At 34.0% G+C, this 20,219-nt stretch overlaps 1 protein-coding gene across 1 annotated transcript in view; it reads right to left on the reverse strand.

Annotated features, from left to right (window-relative positions):
* Positions 1–20,219, reverse strand: part of CAMK4 (calcium/calmodulin dependent protein kinase IV) — a 182,811-nt gene that overhangs the window by 108,053 nt on the left and 54,539 nt on the right. Inside the window, exon 4 of the mRNA XM_074282001.1 lies at positions 2,017–2,095. Coding sequence (XP_074138102.1) covers positions 2,017–2,095 — 79 coding nt within the window. The remainder of the gene's footprint in view (positions 1–2,016; positions 2,096–20,219) is intronic.

Below are 20,219 nucleotides of genomic sequence, written 5' to 3' on the forward strand. Positions count from 1 at the left end.
AAAATAGTATCATCATTTAATTCATAGATTCAAAACAAAACTTATTATCAGTCAAATGATATTATGTAGTTAAATGCATTTCTGAATTATTTTCCAAAAAGGATTTTATTTATCTATCAATTAGGTATTCTATACTAATTACATTCAAAAGATAAAGCATTATTACCATTTAAGACATATCAGGGGTTCTCAAACTACGGCCTGTGGGCCAGATGCGGCCTGCTGAGGACATTTATGCAGCTCAATGATGAGCTCAATGATCTTAGAGAAACATGGAAAGATTTATACAAGATAATGAAGATTGAAATGAACAGAACCAAGAGAACATTGTATATAGTAATAGCAATATCATTTTAAGAACAAATGTGAACAAATAAGCTATTTTGACTATTGTTAAGTATCTAAATTAAATATAAGGGATAGAAAGATACTATCTGCATCCCAAAAAAAAGAATTGATAAATAGAAGTATGTATAGAATAATTTAAGAAGAAATTTACATGCTAACTTTGTTGTATATTTAAAAGAAAGAGCAAGCTGTACATAGATTTGCAGTTTCACATATAATCATCTTTTTATCATGATGTTATGAAAATGCTTGTTTTATTCCAAAAATTAAAAATAAAATAAATAAAATTTTTAAGAAGGAAAAGTCTACATTTTATGATACTCTGAGGTTCACAAGGTACTCTTCTATCAAAGGGAGGAGAAAGGAAACCAAAGCTGAGATCTAAGTCCTGTAGTCTAATTTTTTCCCTCTCCCCCTCCCCATGTAAGTAATTACTAACTATTTCTCAAGGGTTTAGCCAGAACTACAATCTTTCCTGGATTAAATTTCCTTGTTTAAATCCATTTGTTGAAGAACAGGCTCAATTTTATACATGACCCTAAGGTCATGACCAAATTTCTTCAGTCCATCAGCATGACTGTGCAACATCACTCCAGCTCATCCAATAATTTTCAAAGACTTTTCACATTTAGTCTAACATATTACAGTAATATTTTTAATTGAAATATATTCCCACTAGCTTCAGGTATTTGTGTATGGATGTTATCATCTTTTTTAGGTGGAGTCGGATATTTTTCTAGACTGTCATCATCCTTCCATATACAATTTTTCTGGATCATAACTCAAGTGTAATGGAGGCTGCCCAATGAGAGACCAAACCTCGTAGGTATATACAGCATGCTTAGCTTGAAGCAATCCTCCACATAAATTTTGAAACATGAACAAATATTTCGTGCCTGTTTCCCTCATTGGCCCTTTGTTGAGGAAATGACACTTTTGAATGATTATTGAGTGATATATATATATATATATATATATATATATATATATATATATGATTTAAATATATATATATATTATTTAAATACATATACATATATGTATTTATACATATTTATAAATACAAAATATAATATACAAAGTCTAAATACAAAAGATTTCTAGGGAAATAGCTCAAATCTTTTTTTTTTTTTTTCTTGGAGTCAATCCAAAGAAAGGTGGAAAAAATGACCAAGTTGTCCCCATCAGAGTATTTGGCTTTCTTTCCTACTTCCAGTTCAACAGTTAAAACAAAAATCCATTTCTTTATAATACGGACAGTAGACCAGAAACATTTAGAATTGTCTGCTTTATGCATGACATGTATAAATTATACGTCATCATGAAATTCCAGTAGCAGGCTCAACAAGCCTCCCTCTATGTGCTTTGGCAGCAGGCAGAAGACATTGTGTATATTCTGAAAATGAAGCCTCAAAGAGGCCTATCCCTCTTTACAAAACTGCTTTTTTCTCCATCTTGAATCTCATCTCATCATTTTAATTGAAACAGAAATAAACCACAAATTCCTTTCAAAGATCCGAAATTGCTGTTAGATAAAATTTTCATTTTTTTCATTATGATCAATATTCAAATAGTCAGCTGGGGATAAGATTTTCTTTTACCACACCCCAGAAATCTCTAATCCCTGTAGTCCCTTGGAAGTATAGATATATAATTAAATACACTTACTGTTTTCTTTAGCACTTTGAGAGCATAAGGCTTCTGTGTCCCCTTCTGGATACATCTGTACACAACTGATGTAGCACCCCTTAAGGAGAGAGGAAGGATAAACAGGGAAAAAAAATTGTGAACTTTTTTGACAGTATACCCCATTAATTAAAAGAAAAAATTTGGACATATTCCCAATATGTATATTACTTATTTGTAAATTATTTGTGTGTGTTCACGCATGTGCACACTACTGGGATAATAATTATATTCATTATAAGACTTACATAAAAAAATGGAAATTTAAAGGAATATGATAAAGGTTAAATAATTTTATTCTGGAGCCAATAAAAAGCCTTTAGAGTTTACTGAACTGACATAATTACATAATTGATCAGAGCTTTAGTGTAATCACTTTGCCCACTGTGTGGAAGACTGATTGGAAAGAGAAGTGATTTGAAGCAAAGATACAATAAGGAGACTACTTTTGGCTCACAGATATCTGAGTAGAGAGAAGGATCCATGTGTGAAAGCAGAAAAAACAAGTTGTCAATTGATTTAATTATGGAAAATGAGAGAGAATAAAGAGCAGAAGATAACTGTGAGAGATTGTGAATCTTGCTGACTAGAAGGATGATGGTATCCTCAATAGTAACAGGGAAATTTGGGGAAATACTGAGTTCCTCAGAAAAATAATAATTCATGATTGGTACAATGACAGAGTCAAGATAGTGAAGAAAAGGTTGGGACTCATCTGAGTTCTCCCTCAAACTCCTCCAAATACCTTTAAATAATGAGCCAAAAATACATTTTAGAGGGGTAGAATTCTCAAAAAAATGAAGTGAAGCAATTTTCCAACCCAAGACAACTTAGAAGATCAGCTGGAAAAGTCTGTTGCACTGGGGATGAAAGTAAAACACAGGCTGTTCCAATACAAACTGAGCCCCAGCAAGCTAGAATTGTAAAGGCAAATTGAATCAGTAGCAGTAGTGGTAGTTTTTCTACCTCTCAATCTACAAATGATAAGGGGATCAGTCAACTAGTGAGGAGACAACAAAGCTCCCTTTGCTGACTGGGGTTGAAGGAGAGGGGACAGATCTCCATTGCATTGCTCATACTTGCATCTGGATTGCAGTTCTGTGTCTTAGTCCCAGAGCAAGGAAGAGAGTCAACATACCAGAGTTTGCCACTCCAAGCAAGCAAGGACCCTGGTCATAGTTCCAGGATTAAAAAAAAAAAAAAAAAAAAAAAGTATTTGTGGTTGCTCACAGACCAGTGCACTATACAAGAAAGTAGTAAATATATTTCTCCCTAGATATGCCATCTTGGAAAAACCAAAAACTTACAGTTCCCTATAATTACCTCTGAAAACAGCTGCACAAATACCCTGAAGCTAGGGACCTGCATTCACATGCCTTCTGCATTCAGCAAGCAGAGCCCCACTTTAGAATAAAGTTAAAAATAAAGAAATTGTCTGAAAAATGCGCATATAGAAGAAAAATATCCTGCCTATAGAAAGTTACTATGGTTACAGGGAAGAGCAAAACACAAACTCAGAAGACGATAAAGACAAAACTTCCATATCCCCAGCCTCAAGGAAAAGTATAAATTGGCCCAAGGTCATGGAGGAGCTCAAAAAGGATTTTAAAATTCAAGTAAGAGAAGTAGAGGAAAAATTAGGAAAAGAACTGAAAGTGATGCAAGAAAATCATAAGTTGATAGAGGAGACAAAAAATATTGAACAACTTTTAAAAACTAAAGTGAACCATAATGATTTAAAAAAGACAGGGGAAGAAAAAGAAATAAAAAAGAAAAAGGCACTCAAATTCAATGAAAAAAAGAATGCCTTAAAAAATCAGAATTAGTCAAATGGAAAAGGCTATACAAAAAATCCACTGAAGAAAAGAAATCTTTAAAAAGTTGAATCACCCAAATGAAAAAAAAGGAAAATAATTCCTTAAAATTGAGAACTGAGCAAATGGAAGGTAATGAGTCCATGAGACATTAAGAAACAATAAAACAAAATCACAAGAATGAAAAAATTGAAGAAAATATGAAATTATTTAGAAGGCTGGAACTCTGAAAAGGTGTACTTGAATCTAAGACAGCAGAGCACTTAAGGCTAATTACTTAATGTGAGATAATGGTTCTCTCTATATATACTTAGAAGATACGGTAATGTAATGGCTCTCTTCACTATTGGCGCTTGCTGAACGTGTTGCGGTGAGATAACTGGAGGTAAGGATTGAAGGACTGAAGGAAAGGGTCACAGTCTCTCTGCCCAGCACTCTCAGGAGGGAAGACTTCAGGCTCCAGACTTTGGAATCCAGGATCCATTTTTGACGAACCACATGGCAGCTTGCCTACCTCCTTCACTTCTCCTCCTAAACCAAGGACTTTGACTGATCCTGACTCTGACTGATCCTGAGGCCCTCCAGAGAGCTAGCCTGAACATTATAAAATATCCCATTGGAAAAACAATTGACATGGAAAACAGATCCAGGAGACATAAGAATAACTGGACTATCTAAAAACTATTAAAAAAAAAAAAAAGAGTCTAGATATCTTCTTTCAATAAATTATCAAGAAAAACTGTTATGATGTTATTCTAGAACCAGCAGGTAAAACAAAAATGGAAGGAATCTCTGATTATCTACTAAAAGAGATCCCAAAATGAAAATTCCCAGGATATTTTAGCCAAATTCAAGTGTTCTCAGGTCAAGGAGAAAATATTGCAAATAGCAAAAAAACAAACAAATAAATAAATAAATAGATAGATAGATAGATAGATAGATAAAAAGTATATATATTTATATATCATGAAGCCATAAACAGGGTTACATTAAAAGACTGGAGGGAATATGATATTCCAAAGGGTAAAAGAACTAGGATTACAGCTAAATATTACCTACCCATCAAAACTAAGTACAATACTTCAGAGGGAAGAAATATAGATATTTAAAATTTTTAGAAGACTTCTAAGCATTCCTGATAAAAAGACCAGAGCTAAAGAGTTTTGAAAAGAAAAGTTTGACTTTCAAATACAAAACTTGAAAGCATAAAAAGGTAAACATGAGAGATCACAATAAAACACATTCAAAAATAATTCAATAAAGTTAATGTTTACATTCCTACATGGACAAATGATACTATGACGCCTATAACTTTTTCATTGTTAAGGCTATTAGGAGGAGTATACATAGACAGAAAGTACAAGGTTGAATGAATGTGACAGGATGACTATCTTTAAAAAAAAAAAGGGGGGGTAAGAAAGAATGTTATGGGAAAAGGGGAGAGGCAAAATAGAATAAATTACCTGCCATAAAAGAGGCAGCAAAGAGATTTTACAATGGAGAGGAAAATGAGGGAAGGAAGCAAAAGAGTACATGAACCTTACTCTCATCAGGATTGACTCAAAGTTATAGAAATCTCAGTTGGTTATAGAAATCTATCTTACTAAACAGAGAGGAGGAGGGGAAGGGCATAAGAGAAGGAGGAGGAGGGCCACTTTGAAGAAATAGAAGGGTGAAAGGAGAGAGTAGGAAAAACAGAGTGAAAATAGGATGGAAAGAAAAATATAGTTGATAATCATTATTGTAAAAAATAATTTACAGCAATTTTCTTGATAAAGACCTCATCTCTCAAATATATGAATCAAATTTATAGAAATAAGAGCTATTCTTCAATTGTTAAGTGATTAAAGGACATGAAGAGGCAGTTTTCAGACAAAGTAATCACATGAAAAAAATCCTCTAAACTGCTACTGATTAGAGAAATGCAAATTAAAGCAACTCAGAGGTAACACCACATTTCTATAAAATTAGCTAATATGACAGGAAAAGAAAATGGCAAAATGTTGGAGAAGGTATAGGAAAATTAAAACTCTGATGGCCTACCATTCTGGAGAGCAATTTGGATCTATGTCTAAAAGGCTATCAAATCACGCATACTCTTTGACCAACACCTTTGCTACTAGGTCTGTAATCCAAAGACATTTTAAAAAACAAAAGTAAAAAAATCTATATGGACAAGAATATTTATGGCAGCTCTTTAAGTGGTGGCAAAGAATTGGATATTGATGGGATTTTCATCACCTGAACTACAGCTAAATAAGTTGTATGTGATTGTTATGAAATAATACTGCACTTTCTGAAATGATGAGCAGGATGCTCTCAGAAAAACTTGGAAAGACTTATATGAACTAATTGATGCAAAGTTAAATGAGCAGGATCAGAGAAAATTGTACTCATTGACAGCAATACTATATGATGATCCTTTGGAATGACTTAAGCTTTTCTTAGAAGTACAATGGTCTAAGATAGTTCTGAAGGAATTGTGAAATGAAAGGTGCTGTCCATCTTCAGAGAAAGAACTGATGGAACCTAAATGTAGAGGGAAGATACTTTTCCTTTATTTTCTCTATTTTTCTTGTGGTTTTTTGTCTTTTTTTTTCCACACAATGACTTAACATTGAAATGTGTTTTGCATGACTACATGTGTATAATCTATGTCAAATTCCTTGGGTTCTCAATGAGAGGGAAGGGGAAGGAAAGGGTGAATTTGGAAGTCAAAATCTGAAGAAGAAAAAAATGTTAAAATTTTTCTTACATGTAATTATGAAAAAAATTAAATTAAAAAAAAAGTGTGTGATACAGATTGCCATCCACCCATACTTGCTTACCCTGAGCAACACACTCACTCTATTGCACCCAGAATGGGACAAAGCACTGCTATGGAGAACAAACTCTACTCTACATCCCTCTTATCCCCTCAACAGAATGCTTGCCATAGTCAAAAGGTGATTTGAGGCCGGGGAGAGAATACACTTAAGTGGGGGAGGGAAGAAGACACTAATACAATTGCTATTGTTGCTACCTAGGAAAATGATTAGATTTTAACTACTCTGGAATGTATTTTTTTTTAAAATACTAAATTTAAGGAAGAAGGTTGACAATTATACAATCATAGTGATGATTAATCATTACATATTCTGAAAACAAACAAACAAACAAAAAACACCTATGTATTGGACACTATACTAGGTAATAAGGATATATTTTTCTCTCATGTTTGAACTTAATTCACTCAAATTTCTAAAACCGCTCCTCAACATTTCTCTAGGCAAGAAAGGAAACATTAAGTGGGGGTGGTGAGAACTGTATGAACACTGTACTGTTACAAACTGGGTCTTTAGGGAACCCCAACTCTTAGAGTCAAAGTTAGTTCCAGGTCTACAATACTGTAGTAGAAGTGTTTTAATTCAAATAAGCTGCAAATACTACGATTTCAAAATGAGCCTAAAAGACCAAGCATAGGCAGGATGTATTTTTATGGGCAACTCGAATTAATTTTGAAGTGCCATGAAGTGGGGCAGAGGGAATCCCTGCATGACGTCATCCTTTAGTGATTCACACCCTGAAATTTCATCCTAAAATAAGAAACCCTGTTGGTGATCCTGCACTCATTCTATATAGACAAGACATTTCATTTTCAGATTCTGGGAATGTTCACTGCCTAGCCTCCCATGTCCAGAATTATTTCCCTTTTCATCATCATCTTTAGTATTTCCTAGCTTCTTTCAAGTCTTAGTTAAAATCTTAATCTCTACAGGAAGCCTTTCCCAACACCCTCTCCCATCCCTGACATCCTTTCATCTGTTGATTACCTCCAATTAATCGTGTACATATTTTCTTTGTATATAGTTGTTTGTGTATGTGAGTTTCTTGAAAGGAGAGACTTTTTTTTGCCTTTATCTGTATCCCTAGTGCTAAACACAGTGCATGGCAAACATGCTTAATAAATGCTTGTTGACTGATTAATGAATACTACCAGCTTTGAGCATCATGCATTAGTTACACAATCAGAAGAGAGTGCTGTTGTTTTTGTTGTTGCTGCTCAGTCTTGTCTGATTCTTTGTGACCCCATTTGATATTTTCTTGGCAGAGATATTGGAACTGTTTGCCATTTTCTTCTCTAACTCATTTTACTGATGAGGAACCTGAAGCAAAAAAGGTTAAGTGACTTGCCGAGAGTTGCACAGCTATTGTGCATCTGAGGTCAGATTTGAACTCAGGAGGATGAGTCTCTAAAACTAGTACTCTATCCACTGTACCATCTACCTGTTCATAGAAGAGATAACAAATAGTGAGTGGTATGAAAAGAAAGAATAGAAATTTTCATCTGAGGAAAAAATTAAAATAGTACAAGATGTTTAACTTAAATGAAAACAATAAAAAAAAAAACAACTTAGAAACTGCCATTAAGCATTTTTTTCTTTTTAAAAAAATTTATTTTATTCTGAGCTTAATAATGTTTTTCTATAACATAGTAGAATAAAAATAAATGATTATATATGAAACTGCAAGTCTATTATGAACAATTTGCTATTTTGTCTAAATATATAATAGTTGTCATGTAACTTTCTTTTTTTCCTTTTTTTCTTCCCTCCCCCTTCCATCAATTTTTTTCTTTCCCAACTAGTGATTTCATCAGTATGGATAATTCCCAAGGAAGAATTTTCTTTATCAATGTACAAGGGAACCTTCTCTACAATTTATAATCTTAGAGGATTGCTTGGTACACTGAAAAGGTTGAGTAATTTGCCCAGAATAAGACAGCTAGTCTAGATCAGAACAGAGACTTAAACACAAATGTTATAATTTTAGAAATCAGTTCTTACTCCACTATACTCCCTCTAGTCTTTAAGTAAATGAATTTTTTTAAACTTTTATTTACTCCACTTACATGCAGAAACAGCATTTTTGGTTATGTACATTCATATTTTTTACATATTTCTTTATGAATCACATTGGGAGAGAAATCAAAACAAAAGGGAAATGTGAGAGAAAAAATCAATAGAAGAAAAAGAAAAAAAGTGAATAGCATGTATTGATTTACATTTAGTTCTGTGTATTTGGATGGTATTTTCCATTTCTGCTTCCCTTCTAACCTTGACTGTTTTGGTTTTATTTGTGCAAAAAATTTTAATGTAATATAATCAAAATTATCCATTCTGCATTTCATAATGTAATCTAGTACTCTTTTGTCCATAAATTCCTTTCTTTCTTCATAAGTCTCCAAATATCTGATAGGTAAACTATACTTTCTCTCCTAACTTACTTATAGCGTCACTCATGTCTAAATCATATACTCATCTTGACCTTATTTTGACATGAGGGTGACATGTAAGTCTATGCAAGCTTCTGACATACTATTTTCCAGTTTTCCCAGCCAATTTTGTGATATAGTGACCTCTTGACCCAGAACCTGGAGTTGGGGGCTTATCAAACACTAGATTACTGTAGTCATTGATTATTGTGTCATATGTATGTAACCTATTCCATTGATCCACTACCCTATTTTTTAGCCAGTACCATATGGTTTTGATGATTGCTGCTTTATAACAGAGTTTTAGATCTGCTACTGCTAACCCTCTTTTGTATTTTGGATTTTTTATATTAATTCCCTTGATATTCTTTACCTTTTGTTCTTCCAAATGAATTTTCTTATTTTTTTTAGCTCTATAAAATATTTTATTGGCAGTTTGATTGGTATGGCATTGGATAAGTAGACTAATTTTGACAGAATTGTCATTTTTATTTTATTGGTTCAGCCTGTTCATGAGAAATTGATCTTTTTCAACAGACTATTTCTGTGAAAAGTATTTTGTGATTGTGTTAATATAGTTCTTGGGTTTGTTTTGTGAGATAAGTATCCAAAGGTTTGATTTTATCTACAATTATTTTAAATGAAACTTCTCTTTCTATCTCTTGCTGCTGGGCTTTGTTAGTAGCATATAGAAGTGCTGATAATTTCTGTGGGTTTATTTTATATCATCCAAATTTGTTTCAAGTAGATTTTTGAATGATTGTCATCGTATCATCTGCAAAGAGGGATAGTTTATCTCTTCATTGCCTAATCTAATTCCTTTCATTTTGATTTTATTATTGCTAGAGTCAACATTTCGAATACAATATTGAATAAAGGTGATAATAGATGTAGAGGGCAGGAACTCTGAAAAGGTGTACTTAAATCTAGACAGCAGAGTATTTATAGTTAAGTACCTACTCAATGTGAGATAATGGTTCTCTAAGCACAAACTTAATGTAATGTAATGATGTAATCAATCTAGTTGGCATATATTTAGGGTGATTGTTCTATAATTGCTCATGCTGAAAGTGTGGTTGCTCCTGCTCAGTTCGAGGTAGTGACAGAATCCTACTCGAGTATTTAAAGAGTCTCAGACTTAGAACTCTCTCTCAACCACTGCTCTTAGCCACAGACACAAGATAAGATGCTAGATCAGACTCCATTTGACCAGCCATGTGGCCCTCCTGCCTCTTGCACTCCTCCACTAAGATCAAGGCAGATTGAGAGGTCCTCTAGAGAGCTAGCCCAGACATTATAATAATCATTCTTATTTTACTCCTGATCTTATTGGGAGTGCATTTAGCTTCTCCCCATTACAAACAATGCTTGCTGATGATTTTAGATAGATGATGCTTATCATTTTAAGGAAAATTCCCTTTATTCCTATGTTCTCTAGTATTTTTAGTAGAAATGGATGCTGTATTTTGTCAAAAGCTTTTTCTGTAATATGATAACCTCAATCATATTATTTCTGTTGCTTTATTTTTGACAGTTTTCCTTATATTGAACCAGGCCTGCATTCCTAGTATAAATCCCATTTGATCATAGTGTATTATTGCTGATAAGTTGTTGTACTCTTTTTGCTAATATTTTATTTCAAATTTTTGTATCAATATTCATTAAGGAGATTGGTCTGTAATTAAGTTTCTCTGTTTTGGCTATTCCTGGTTTAGGTATCAACACCATATTTGTGTCATAGAAGGAATTCAGCAAGATTCCTTCTTTGCTTATTTTTCCAAGTTGTTTACACAGTATTGGAACTAATTGTTCCTTAAATGTTTGGTAGAATTCACTTGTAAAACCATCTGGTCCTGAAATTTTTTCTTAGAGAGTTCATTGATGGCATTCAAAGGAGACTATCTAAGTAATTTATTTCCTCTTCTGTTAATCTGGGCAATTTATATTTTTTTAAATATCCATCCATTTCATTAGATTGTGAGATTTGTTGGCATACAGTTGGACAAAATAGCTCCTAATTATTGCTTTAATTTCTTCTTGCTTGGTAGAGAATTTACCCTTTTCATTTTTGATGTTGGTTATTTGTCCCTAGAAGATGAAGGAGTTTTCCTTGATAATCTCTTGAAGAATGCTACTCAGGGCTCTTTTATTTTTCTTTTGGTTATTGCCTTCAGGTAGACAAATAAGTTTTAAATTGTTTCTCCTAGACCAATTTTTTAAGGTTGGCAGTTTTTCCAATGAGATGTTTTACATTTTCTTCCATTTTTTTCATTCTTTTTAGTTTGTTTGACTGATTCTTGATATCTCATAGAGTCATAGCTTCTATTTGCCCAAGTCTAGTTTTTAATGTATGATTTTGTATCTTTTTTTTCCATTTAAGTAATTTTACTTTTCCAGGTGGTGTATTTTTCGATGGAATTTTTTTTTTTTTTTTTTTTTGCATTTGGCCAATTGTGTTTTTTAAGGAATTGATTTCTTCAGATAATTCTTTTTTTTTCTGCTGAGGCAAATGGGGTCAAGTGACTTGCCTAGGGTCACACAGCTAGGAAATGTTAAGTATCTGAGGCCATATTTGAACTTGGCTGTTCCTGACTTCAGGGCTGGTGCTGTATCCACTGCACCATCTAGCTGCCCCAATTGTATTTTTTAAGGAATTGTTTTCTTCAGTCAATTTTTGTCCTTCCTTTTCCAAGCTATTGACTCTTGTACATCTCTAATTTCTTTTCCCACTTTGTCTTCTACTTCTCTTATTTGCCTTTTAAAATACTTCATGAGTGCTTCCAAGAAGCCTCTTTGGACTTGAGACCAATTCATATCACTCTTTGAGATTTCGCACATGATCATTTTGTCATCTTCTGAGCTGATATTTTGGTTTTCTCTATCACATAGTAGCTTTCTATGGTTAAGGTTATTTTTTGTTTCTTGCTTATTTTTTTCTTTGTTTGTTTGTTTGTTTTTCCCTTTTGACTTTTAAGGTCAAGCTCTGCTTCTGGGGCACAGAGGAAACTGTCCCAAGCTTCTTGTGCTGTTTTGAGCCTTTGTAGCCTTCTGTGCTATAATAGGAAACTGCCCTACTGATCTGCTCTGCTCCTGAACCAGCACCCAAGGTCTCACCTGCTGATCTGCTGTGATTAAGACCCTCTCAATGGCTTTCCTGGACACCATTTGAGTTAGGCTGACCACCCCTTAAATCCCAGTGAGAATGACATTTCTTGAAGTTCTTCCAGTCTATCTTCAGCTCAAAAATGGTTTCATTCCATCAGACTTTGTTCAGAGATTTGGTTTCATGTGGTTTTCGAGGGAAACTGGGAAAGCTCAAGCAGCTTCCTGGCTTCATTCCCCCATCTTGGCTCCACTCCCAGAACTCTCAAAATGGAATATTCTTAAAGTAACAGAGCAATCCAATTGTTTCCTATTTCTACAGAAGACAGAATTGGATGGGGCAGGAGAGGGAGAGGGGAGAGTAGAAGAGGAGTTCAAATTTCAACACAAGGAGTTTGATTAAATTGCCTCACTGTGAGGTGATTAACCAAATAGTCTGCCAAGAGATTTCAAAATTGCTTTCTCAGAAAGATTTTTTACATTAGGTGATCCTAATTGTAATTGTTGTAGTGGATCTGTCAGAGAATAGGAAATAAACTGAATGACCTCTGGTTGTCCCAAAAAGCCTATGATTCTATAAGTGATCCTAAAATGCTCTGAAAACCAAATATTTAATATTATCAATTACAAAAGAGTAATTTGTGGATAGAAGTTGGAATTAGCTGAAAGTGAATGCTATTAACTAATAAAACATTTTTTAAGACTGTAATTTAACCATAGTTAACAAAGCTTTAAAAGAATTTGACATTTATAATCTGATTCTTGTTCTTTTTGTTCTTTAGTTTAGCAAACTTAAAAATTAATACTTGCATATCTGTTTTATTTTATGTTCTAATTATTATTGATAGAGCACTGTGGACTTTCATATATGGTAGATATACAGTATAGATAGATATGCAGTATATACACATATTATATATATATATATATATATATATATATATATATATATATATATATACACACACATACATATATAGTAAATATGTGTATTTCTTTATAATGTGCTCTTTTCTCTACAATTTCTCCAAAACAATGGGGACATATGGAGGTGATGGTAATAATCTACTCTTTTTTTAAAGTTTGCATTTTTTCACAAAATTTTAAAAATATAATAGATTATAGGAAAAGAATTATCCATCATTTTAAAGTAAGAAGCTATGCCTCACTATTTTAGAATATGTCTTAAATAAATTCTATTTCTTTGACTATTTTTTTGATTGGGTGAAATATCAAAAACTTTAAAGTTCTTTCAAAGTGACAAACTGAGCAATATTCAGCAACTTCATCTACAAAGTCTCAAAAGAGGAGCTTGTATAATATCAACATAAAATGGCATATTTTGTTGTCACTCATTTTCAAGTATCTCATGATTCCCTGAAACTCCTCAGTAACATCACTTACTATGTTTCATGTTTCACAAGCACCAAAAAAAAAAAAAAAAAAAAAAAAAAATATGAACTTTAAATAAACAAAAAAAAAAAGTAACAACTGCTCAAGTTATTTAATTATTTTGTTGGCATTTTCAAATATGCAATAGGAAAAATGCCCTTAAAATTGAGAAAGTTACCATTAGACACAATGGTTTCTAAATTGGTTAAATATCAAAATTCCAAATCAAACCTCAAACATTAAAAGGAAGTGTTACTTAGAATGTTTTACAATGCCTCTCCATAAATCCTTAATGCCAGAGTTTTAATATGTTTAGTGTAAAGACCCATCTATACTTTGAATCCACTATATATAAACTACTTGCATCCATTTATGCACATTTTCTACTGGCTGTATGGTCTGAACTATCTTTGACATGAAGGACTCAATCCCTCTCAGCAGTTAACATCAAATAGTAAGGATAGAAAGATCTGAGAGCCAGCTTCCTCTCTCCAATTAGACCACTGGCCCCATGAAGTGATCTTGGTGGGGGGGTTTTGTTGTTGTTGTTGTTTTTTGTTTTATGTTTTATTTTGTCCTTCTCAATTCTATGTTCACAGAGTGGTATCTTCAATCTGAATGTTCAAACAATGGGAATTTTGGAATCTAGGATTCCAGCCGAGATGTTGCAGTTAATCCAAAAAAGAAGCCTTGAAAAAAGCTTTGAAATTTGATTGGTTACCAATCAAAATAAGGCTTTAGACTTGAAGTTGGTGGGATGTAAAGCAATATAGGAATTGAGTTAAGCTGCATAGATAGAGCACCATCCTTGGATATAGAGCACCACCAGCTGTATGACCCTGGACAAGTCACTTAATCCCAGTTGCTCCCAAAAAAAGAAATACACACCCACATAGACACACAAGATAATCCAATCACTGGACCCCTAAAATTGGAAAAAAACAATCTAGATAATGGCAGAAATGAGATAAATTGTCACTCCTCAAGATATTGAGAGAGCTATCTACTTATATGGGGGGGATATTTTTGCATATTTTATATTTATATAATTAATATATATATAATACTATATGATAAAATACAAATATTACTTAAATTTATATGATAAATGAGTATATGCTGCCTCATTTTATTATTATTATTGTTATAATTTATTATTTTTTAATTGTTTTTATTTTATTATTCTATTTTGTATAGGAAACCTTTCTTAACCCTTCCTAATTCTGTTGCCTTCCCTCTCTTAATCCCTAATTTTCCCTGAATATAGCTTCTTTGTATATTTTTGTTTGCTTCTTGTCTCATTAGATCATGAATTCCTTGAAAAAGAAACTGTCCTTGCCTTTTTTCCCATAGCACTCAATAAGTTCCTAGCACATATTAAGTATTTTATAAAGATTTATTGACTGACTCACTGACTGCTTCAGACTACTTTTATCTACTAGTCTTTTCATTGCCTTTAAATAAAATTTTTTAAAAAATTAACAACTAAAGAAAATTAAAAATACAAAAATTACTCTTGAGAATTGAGTGGAATTCAGTATAGTCAGTTCTGCTATGTGTTTCAAAAACACAAATTTGTTCCAATATGACTGATTTTTAGGGAACATTTCAAGAATAGCATGACTTTTGAGTTGGTTCTGTGTATTTTCTTCACAAGAAATAGCAAGAAAGCAGAAAACTGTGCTATTTCACAATAATTCATAAGCTGCAACCCTTCTGACCCCAACTTCTGTAAAGAAACTAAAGGTTTTTGTAAAATAAAGTGCCATATTTATTTTATTTGTCTTCTGTTGCAATAAGAGTTATGAACTGAGAAAGGCTGATCTGCACCAATCCCACATGCTTTCCCCATGGTCTTCTATTCAGTGGCAATTATAGTCTGCCCGATTTGCTTGGGCAACCAGGTGCCAAAGGATGCAATCTAAGGTTATGAACACAATTTATGTATTCCTTAACAATATAATACATGTAAAATTGTACTATCACTTTAGATTTTCATCTTTTTAATGTCGTTGATGAAGTTTTTGAGGGTTGTGTACCTAATTCCTTTTCCCCCAGAATTGTGTTACAGCAGAACTGACTGTATACAGATTTACAGCCAACTGGAAATTAAAGCTGTGTTAAAGCACAGATGCTTATTGTTAAGACTTTTAAAAGTTTACAAAGGAGATGTTCCTTTTAATCCAGATGTGACTTGATGTATTTATTATGTGGCTAGAAGAATATAATTCACTCTGTTAGCCCAGACTTCCAATGTGATAGCAAATTGAAGAAGCTCTAATGTGCATTAATAGATAATGTCTTTTAAAAGTTTTTTCAATCCTACTGGCATAGGCGCCTTTCCCTTCAAAGGACTTTAGAATGTAATTTAGTAATTTATTACTGTACTCTGGAAATATTCCCCACATTCACACTTGTACTACTAACAGGTAGGGTCCCCAGACAATGACTGACTACTATTGGTTGCGAAGGTCTGGTCTAGCTCCTCTTGTCAGGATAAGCAAAAGTCCTTGCCCCACGTTGGGCGCCAAATGTAGCGAGCTGTCGTCTCCAGAAGCTGCCGGATCACTCTCTGGGAAGAGATCTGCTGTGTCTTCTACTCAAATCTTTCAGACAGATTCTTCTTCCTGTAGTGAACCGTTGTCTCCAGGCAGTTGCTGTTAACTCTTGTCCTTAGAAGTGACTTCCCTTCCTGCATAGAGCCCCGTCAAGCCTGATGCAATGCAGAGTCTTCTTATTGAATCTCCTCCAGCTCTTATCCTTCTCCAGGCAGACTCACTTTCCAGGCCCACTGTTCTCTCTTTTATTCTCCCAGAGAATGGGCGTGGGATAATGCAAGGGCTTCTGGGAAGAACCACCTCAGCCAATGAGCCTGCTCCTTCCATCAAGTCAACCTGAGTTCTCACCTTGTAATTGTCCAACCTGAATTCTCACCTCGTCACTATCCAGACAACCCGAGTTCTCACCTAGTTATCCTAACATCAATTGAGAATTTTTTTTTAGTATTGTCACTTATAAGCACCCAACAGTATATTCCCCATTAACAGATATATTTAATTAGCTTTTAGAAAGAATATTTACTAAACAATTCTAGTAAGAACAATTGTTCTAGAAACAATTGTCCAAAACAGGGGATACATTCCCCTTTTGTACCCACATGATCCCTGGGGATAGGGAGTTCAAATTTGAAGTACAAATATAATGAGACACATATATAAATAACACATGTCAGAAGGCAAACTCATATGTTGCATTTCTCTGAATTTAGGTTGTTTTTTTTTTATTTCAAGTTCTTGTGGTTCTTATCTATTTTTCATATGCTCTGTTCTTAACTCCTTGGATGACAACTACTATTTTCCAGTCTACATTGGCTTCAGATATAACCTAACAGAAGCTGGAAAAGAAATAGTTTTGAGAATCTATGTGGAAATTTTTTGTTTGTTTTGTATCCAAAGTCAAAAAAATAATTAAGCTGAAAGTTATAAGAGGTCTCATATTTGGTCAGCGACAATTTTTCTGAATCAATTTCCTCATTCAGAAAACCAAAATTAACAAAAATAGCGCCTTTTTCACATACATATTTACAAGATGTTTGGACTTTGAGAGGTCTATACAGTATCAACTACCCAGAACTAGTTCTTATCCCCTCTCTCTAATCTATAATGATGATTCACAACTCACCATTAATTCAACTAGTTGGTATTTCCTCAATATCATGAAAGCAATTAATATCAGTAGTTTTTATGAAGGCAATCCAAATGTAAAGGAATATTTATTGAGAAAATATAGCAAAAGGTGAAATATAAATAAGTCCTCCAAACCAGAGCACTTACCTCTCTGATCTTTCAGTTCCGGGGGAGAATGGGCTCAGACTGAAAATGAAGTTCCTCAATTGCTCCCCCTTCCCCCACTGCCTGGTCCTGCTTGACATAGAATAAAATCCTATAAAAGCTATCAGAATTTACCATTTTCAACATGCCCATTTCTAATGGGACCTAGAAGGCCTGTCCTATTTTTATTGTTCCTTACTTTCCATTATCCCTTACAAGTAATTGTATTTCCCCTCAATAAAATTAGTTTACTTTATTTTCTCTTTGCTGATATTCTTTGGTTGTGTTCTGTGTTTTCTTAGGATTCTAAAACCTATTCAACTCATATTAAAACAATTGTCTATAAGGATGGGATTTTGAAGTTAGTAAATAAAGTCTCCCTGAAGCTGTCTCAGGGCTTGTTGCATGAACTCTTTGGTGTCTGAACAGTGTTTAAGGAGACAGCCACTGTGCTTTTGGGGAAATCCAGAGTCTCCGCCAAATTATAACAGAATTGAGCTGTTTCTGTGGTGGGATTAGGGTGAGGATGCACCCCCAATATGAAATAAGTAGTTGACATCTGAGGCACGATTCCCCAGATTGGGAAAATCACTTTCTTAGTGACCCTCTCCGGACCTAGATGGCCCAACCAAACAGATGCTGCAGTATGACTTAAACACTTTCAACTGCTGCTGTTTTGGCCACTTTATCTCTAACCAAATCAGGGTGTTGTCATTGCTGGTAGGAAAAAGAACTCCTCAAAACATACAAAAAATTAGTAGTATAGGGCATGAGGGATTGGAGCTAGACATTCAGAAAGCAGTGGGGAATTCACCTGCCTGAAAATTCATACCTTCATTAATAAATACCAACAGAACATAGAGGAAAATAGGGCAGACTGAATGTCCTGCCTCTTCATCAGTGGAGTAGAACTCAGGCTTAATTGCATGGAAATTAAACAGCTGCCTGACCCTGAGCAAATACTTTTAAATGCTGACTTCCAGAAAATTCAAGGAACACATTCCTAATTACAGGGTACCCTCCTGCTTCTTCTCAGGCAAGCTACAAAAGTAGAAAAGGCTTTAGCGGCATTTGAATAGAATACCAGTCAAAGTGTGTACCCGGCTCAATTACTCTTATCACAAGGATAAATTGTCCATAGGCCCTACAAGGTAGGGAGAGCTACAGGCAACAAGACCATATCCTATTATCCTTTGACTGGCAATTCAGAGGTCTATTTTGCCCCCTTTGGGATAATGTCAGGGAAGACAAAAGAGCTTCATGGACAGAAAAAAAAAGTTACACTTAGTGTTCCTCTCATTCTGAAGAAATGGCCAACCTCCAGTCCTACAAGTTAAAGACTCAGCTTCTATGTGATGTCTCAGATGATGCTCTTATCCTAGAAACTGTGGAGGAGATAGACTGTGAATTTTAGGACACATATTCCCAGAAAAAAATAACCTTGGAAATTAAAGAAATAGAGCTACAGGGTAATGTGGAATAAACCTAATCTTTGGCATCTCCTAAAACCTCAGGGTTAACATGTTTTTATCCCCAAAGTTAACACTGTTATGGAATTTTTTTTGTTTCCTTTTATTATTCAGGACTTCCTGAAATTTTCATTTACTATTATCTTCATCTGATCAAAACCTACTTCATAGAATATGAAAATTTACTTAGGGATTTAAATATTCTTTAGATAAAAAGCCAAAGGAAGAATCTCTACTGTCCTAGACTTCTTAGAGATATGTAAATTCTACTCCTCAATCGGCCTATTTGTGAACCCTCTAAAAATATCATTATAATCTGTAACCTGACTTTGTTTATGTGAGGATAGATTAAATTAGATAGATCTAGAGGATATATGAAATTATAGCTGAATCTATTCAAATTTTTATGACACTGAAGGAAATATAGGATTATAGATCTATCTTCTCTTTAACTTTTATGGTCTAAGAGGAATGTACAAAATTGGTATTTCTTTGTTATTCTGACATAATTTTGCTTATAACAAGCCTTGTCAGAAAATTCGTGGTTGTTCATGTTTTCTCTGAGACATGAACCTAGTTTAAAAAAAAAAAAAAGGTTTTTATCTCCATAGTTAACTTACTGTGGTATATTTCCAGCATAACTCAGAGAACCACATAACTCAAAGAACAACTATTTCTCCCATAACAACATCCTGTTCCAATTACCTAACATCCTCCAAATCACCTCACATCCTGTCCTTATTACTCATCCTCCCAAATAAGGAAAGTGCCTGAGCAACCTCACCTGATAAGTTCCTTTTGCCACCCACAATGTCATCCTAATGCTGTGTAAAACCTGTGCATGTGTGAGTTATCTCCCTTTGTATTGCTTCCTAACTGGCTACTGCAGTTAGTTAAACTTTTTTTTATCTTTTTAGCCTTTGCTTAATATATTGATCTACCATCAAGCCAGTACCAAAATGGAGCAATTGTTGTCTGGATAAAATCCTAGGATCTTTGGGTTGAGGAATTCCCCAACAAAACTTTATTTGAGCAACAAGAGCAACCCTAACAAATCTGAAATTTTCAATATCCCTTCAGGCAATCCCTAGTTGTCACCACAGTATTCTCCATGGTGCCTCAAGAATTCCTTAAACTTAATTGACACTCCCTATCTACAAGCTTCTGATATTAAAAAACAAAACTTTCTTTGGCCTCTGATCCAATGCAAATTACAACTGCATGTCTGTCCCTTTGAGAAACAGAGAAAAATTATTGGGAGTGAAGCCTCTGAACTCCACACAAAAGCTGCCATTATGCACTAGGTGAGAAAAAAGCTAAATTT

This window comes from Sminthopsis crassicaudata, chromosome 1 (assembly GCF_048593235.1).
Source record: "Sminthopsis crassicaudata isolate SCR6 chromosome 1, ASM4859323v1, whole genome shotgun sequence".
NCBI lineage: Eukaryota > Metazoa > Chordata > Mammalia > Dasyuromorphia > Dasyuridae > Sminthopsis > Sminthopsis crassicaudata.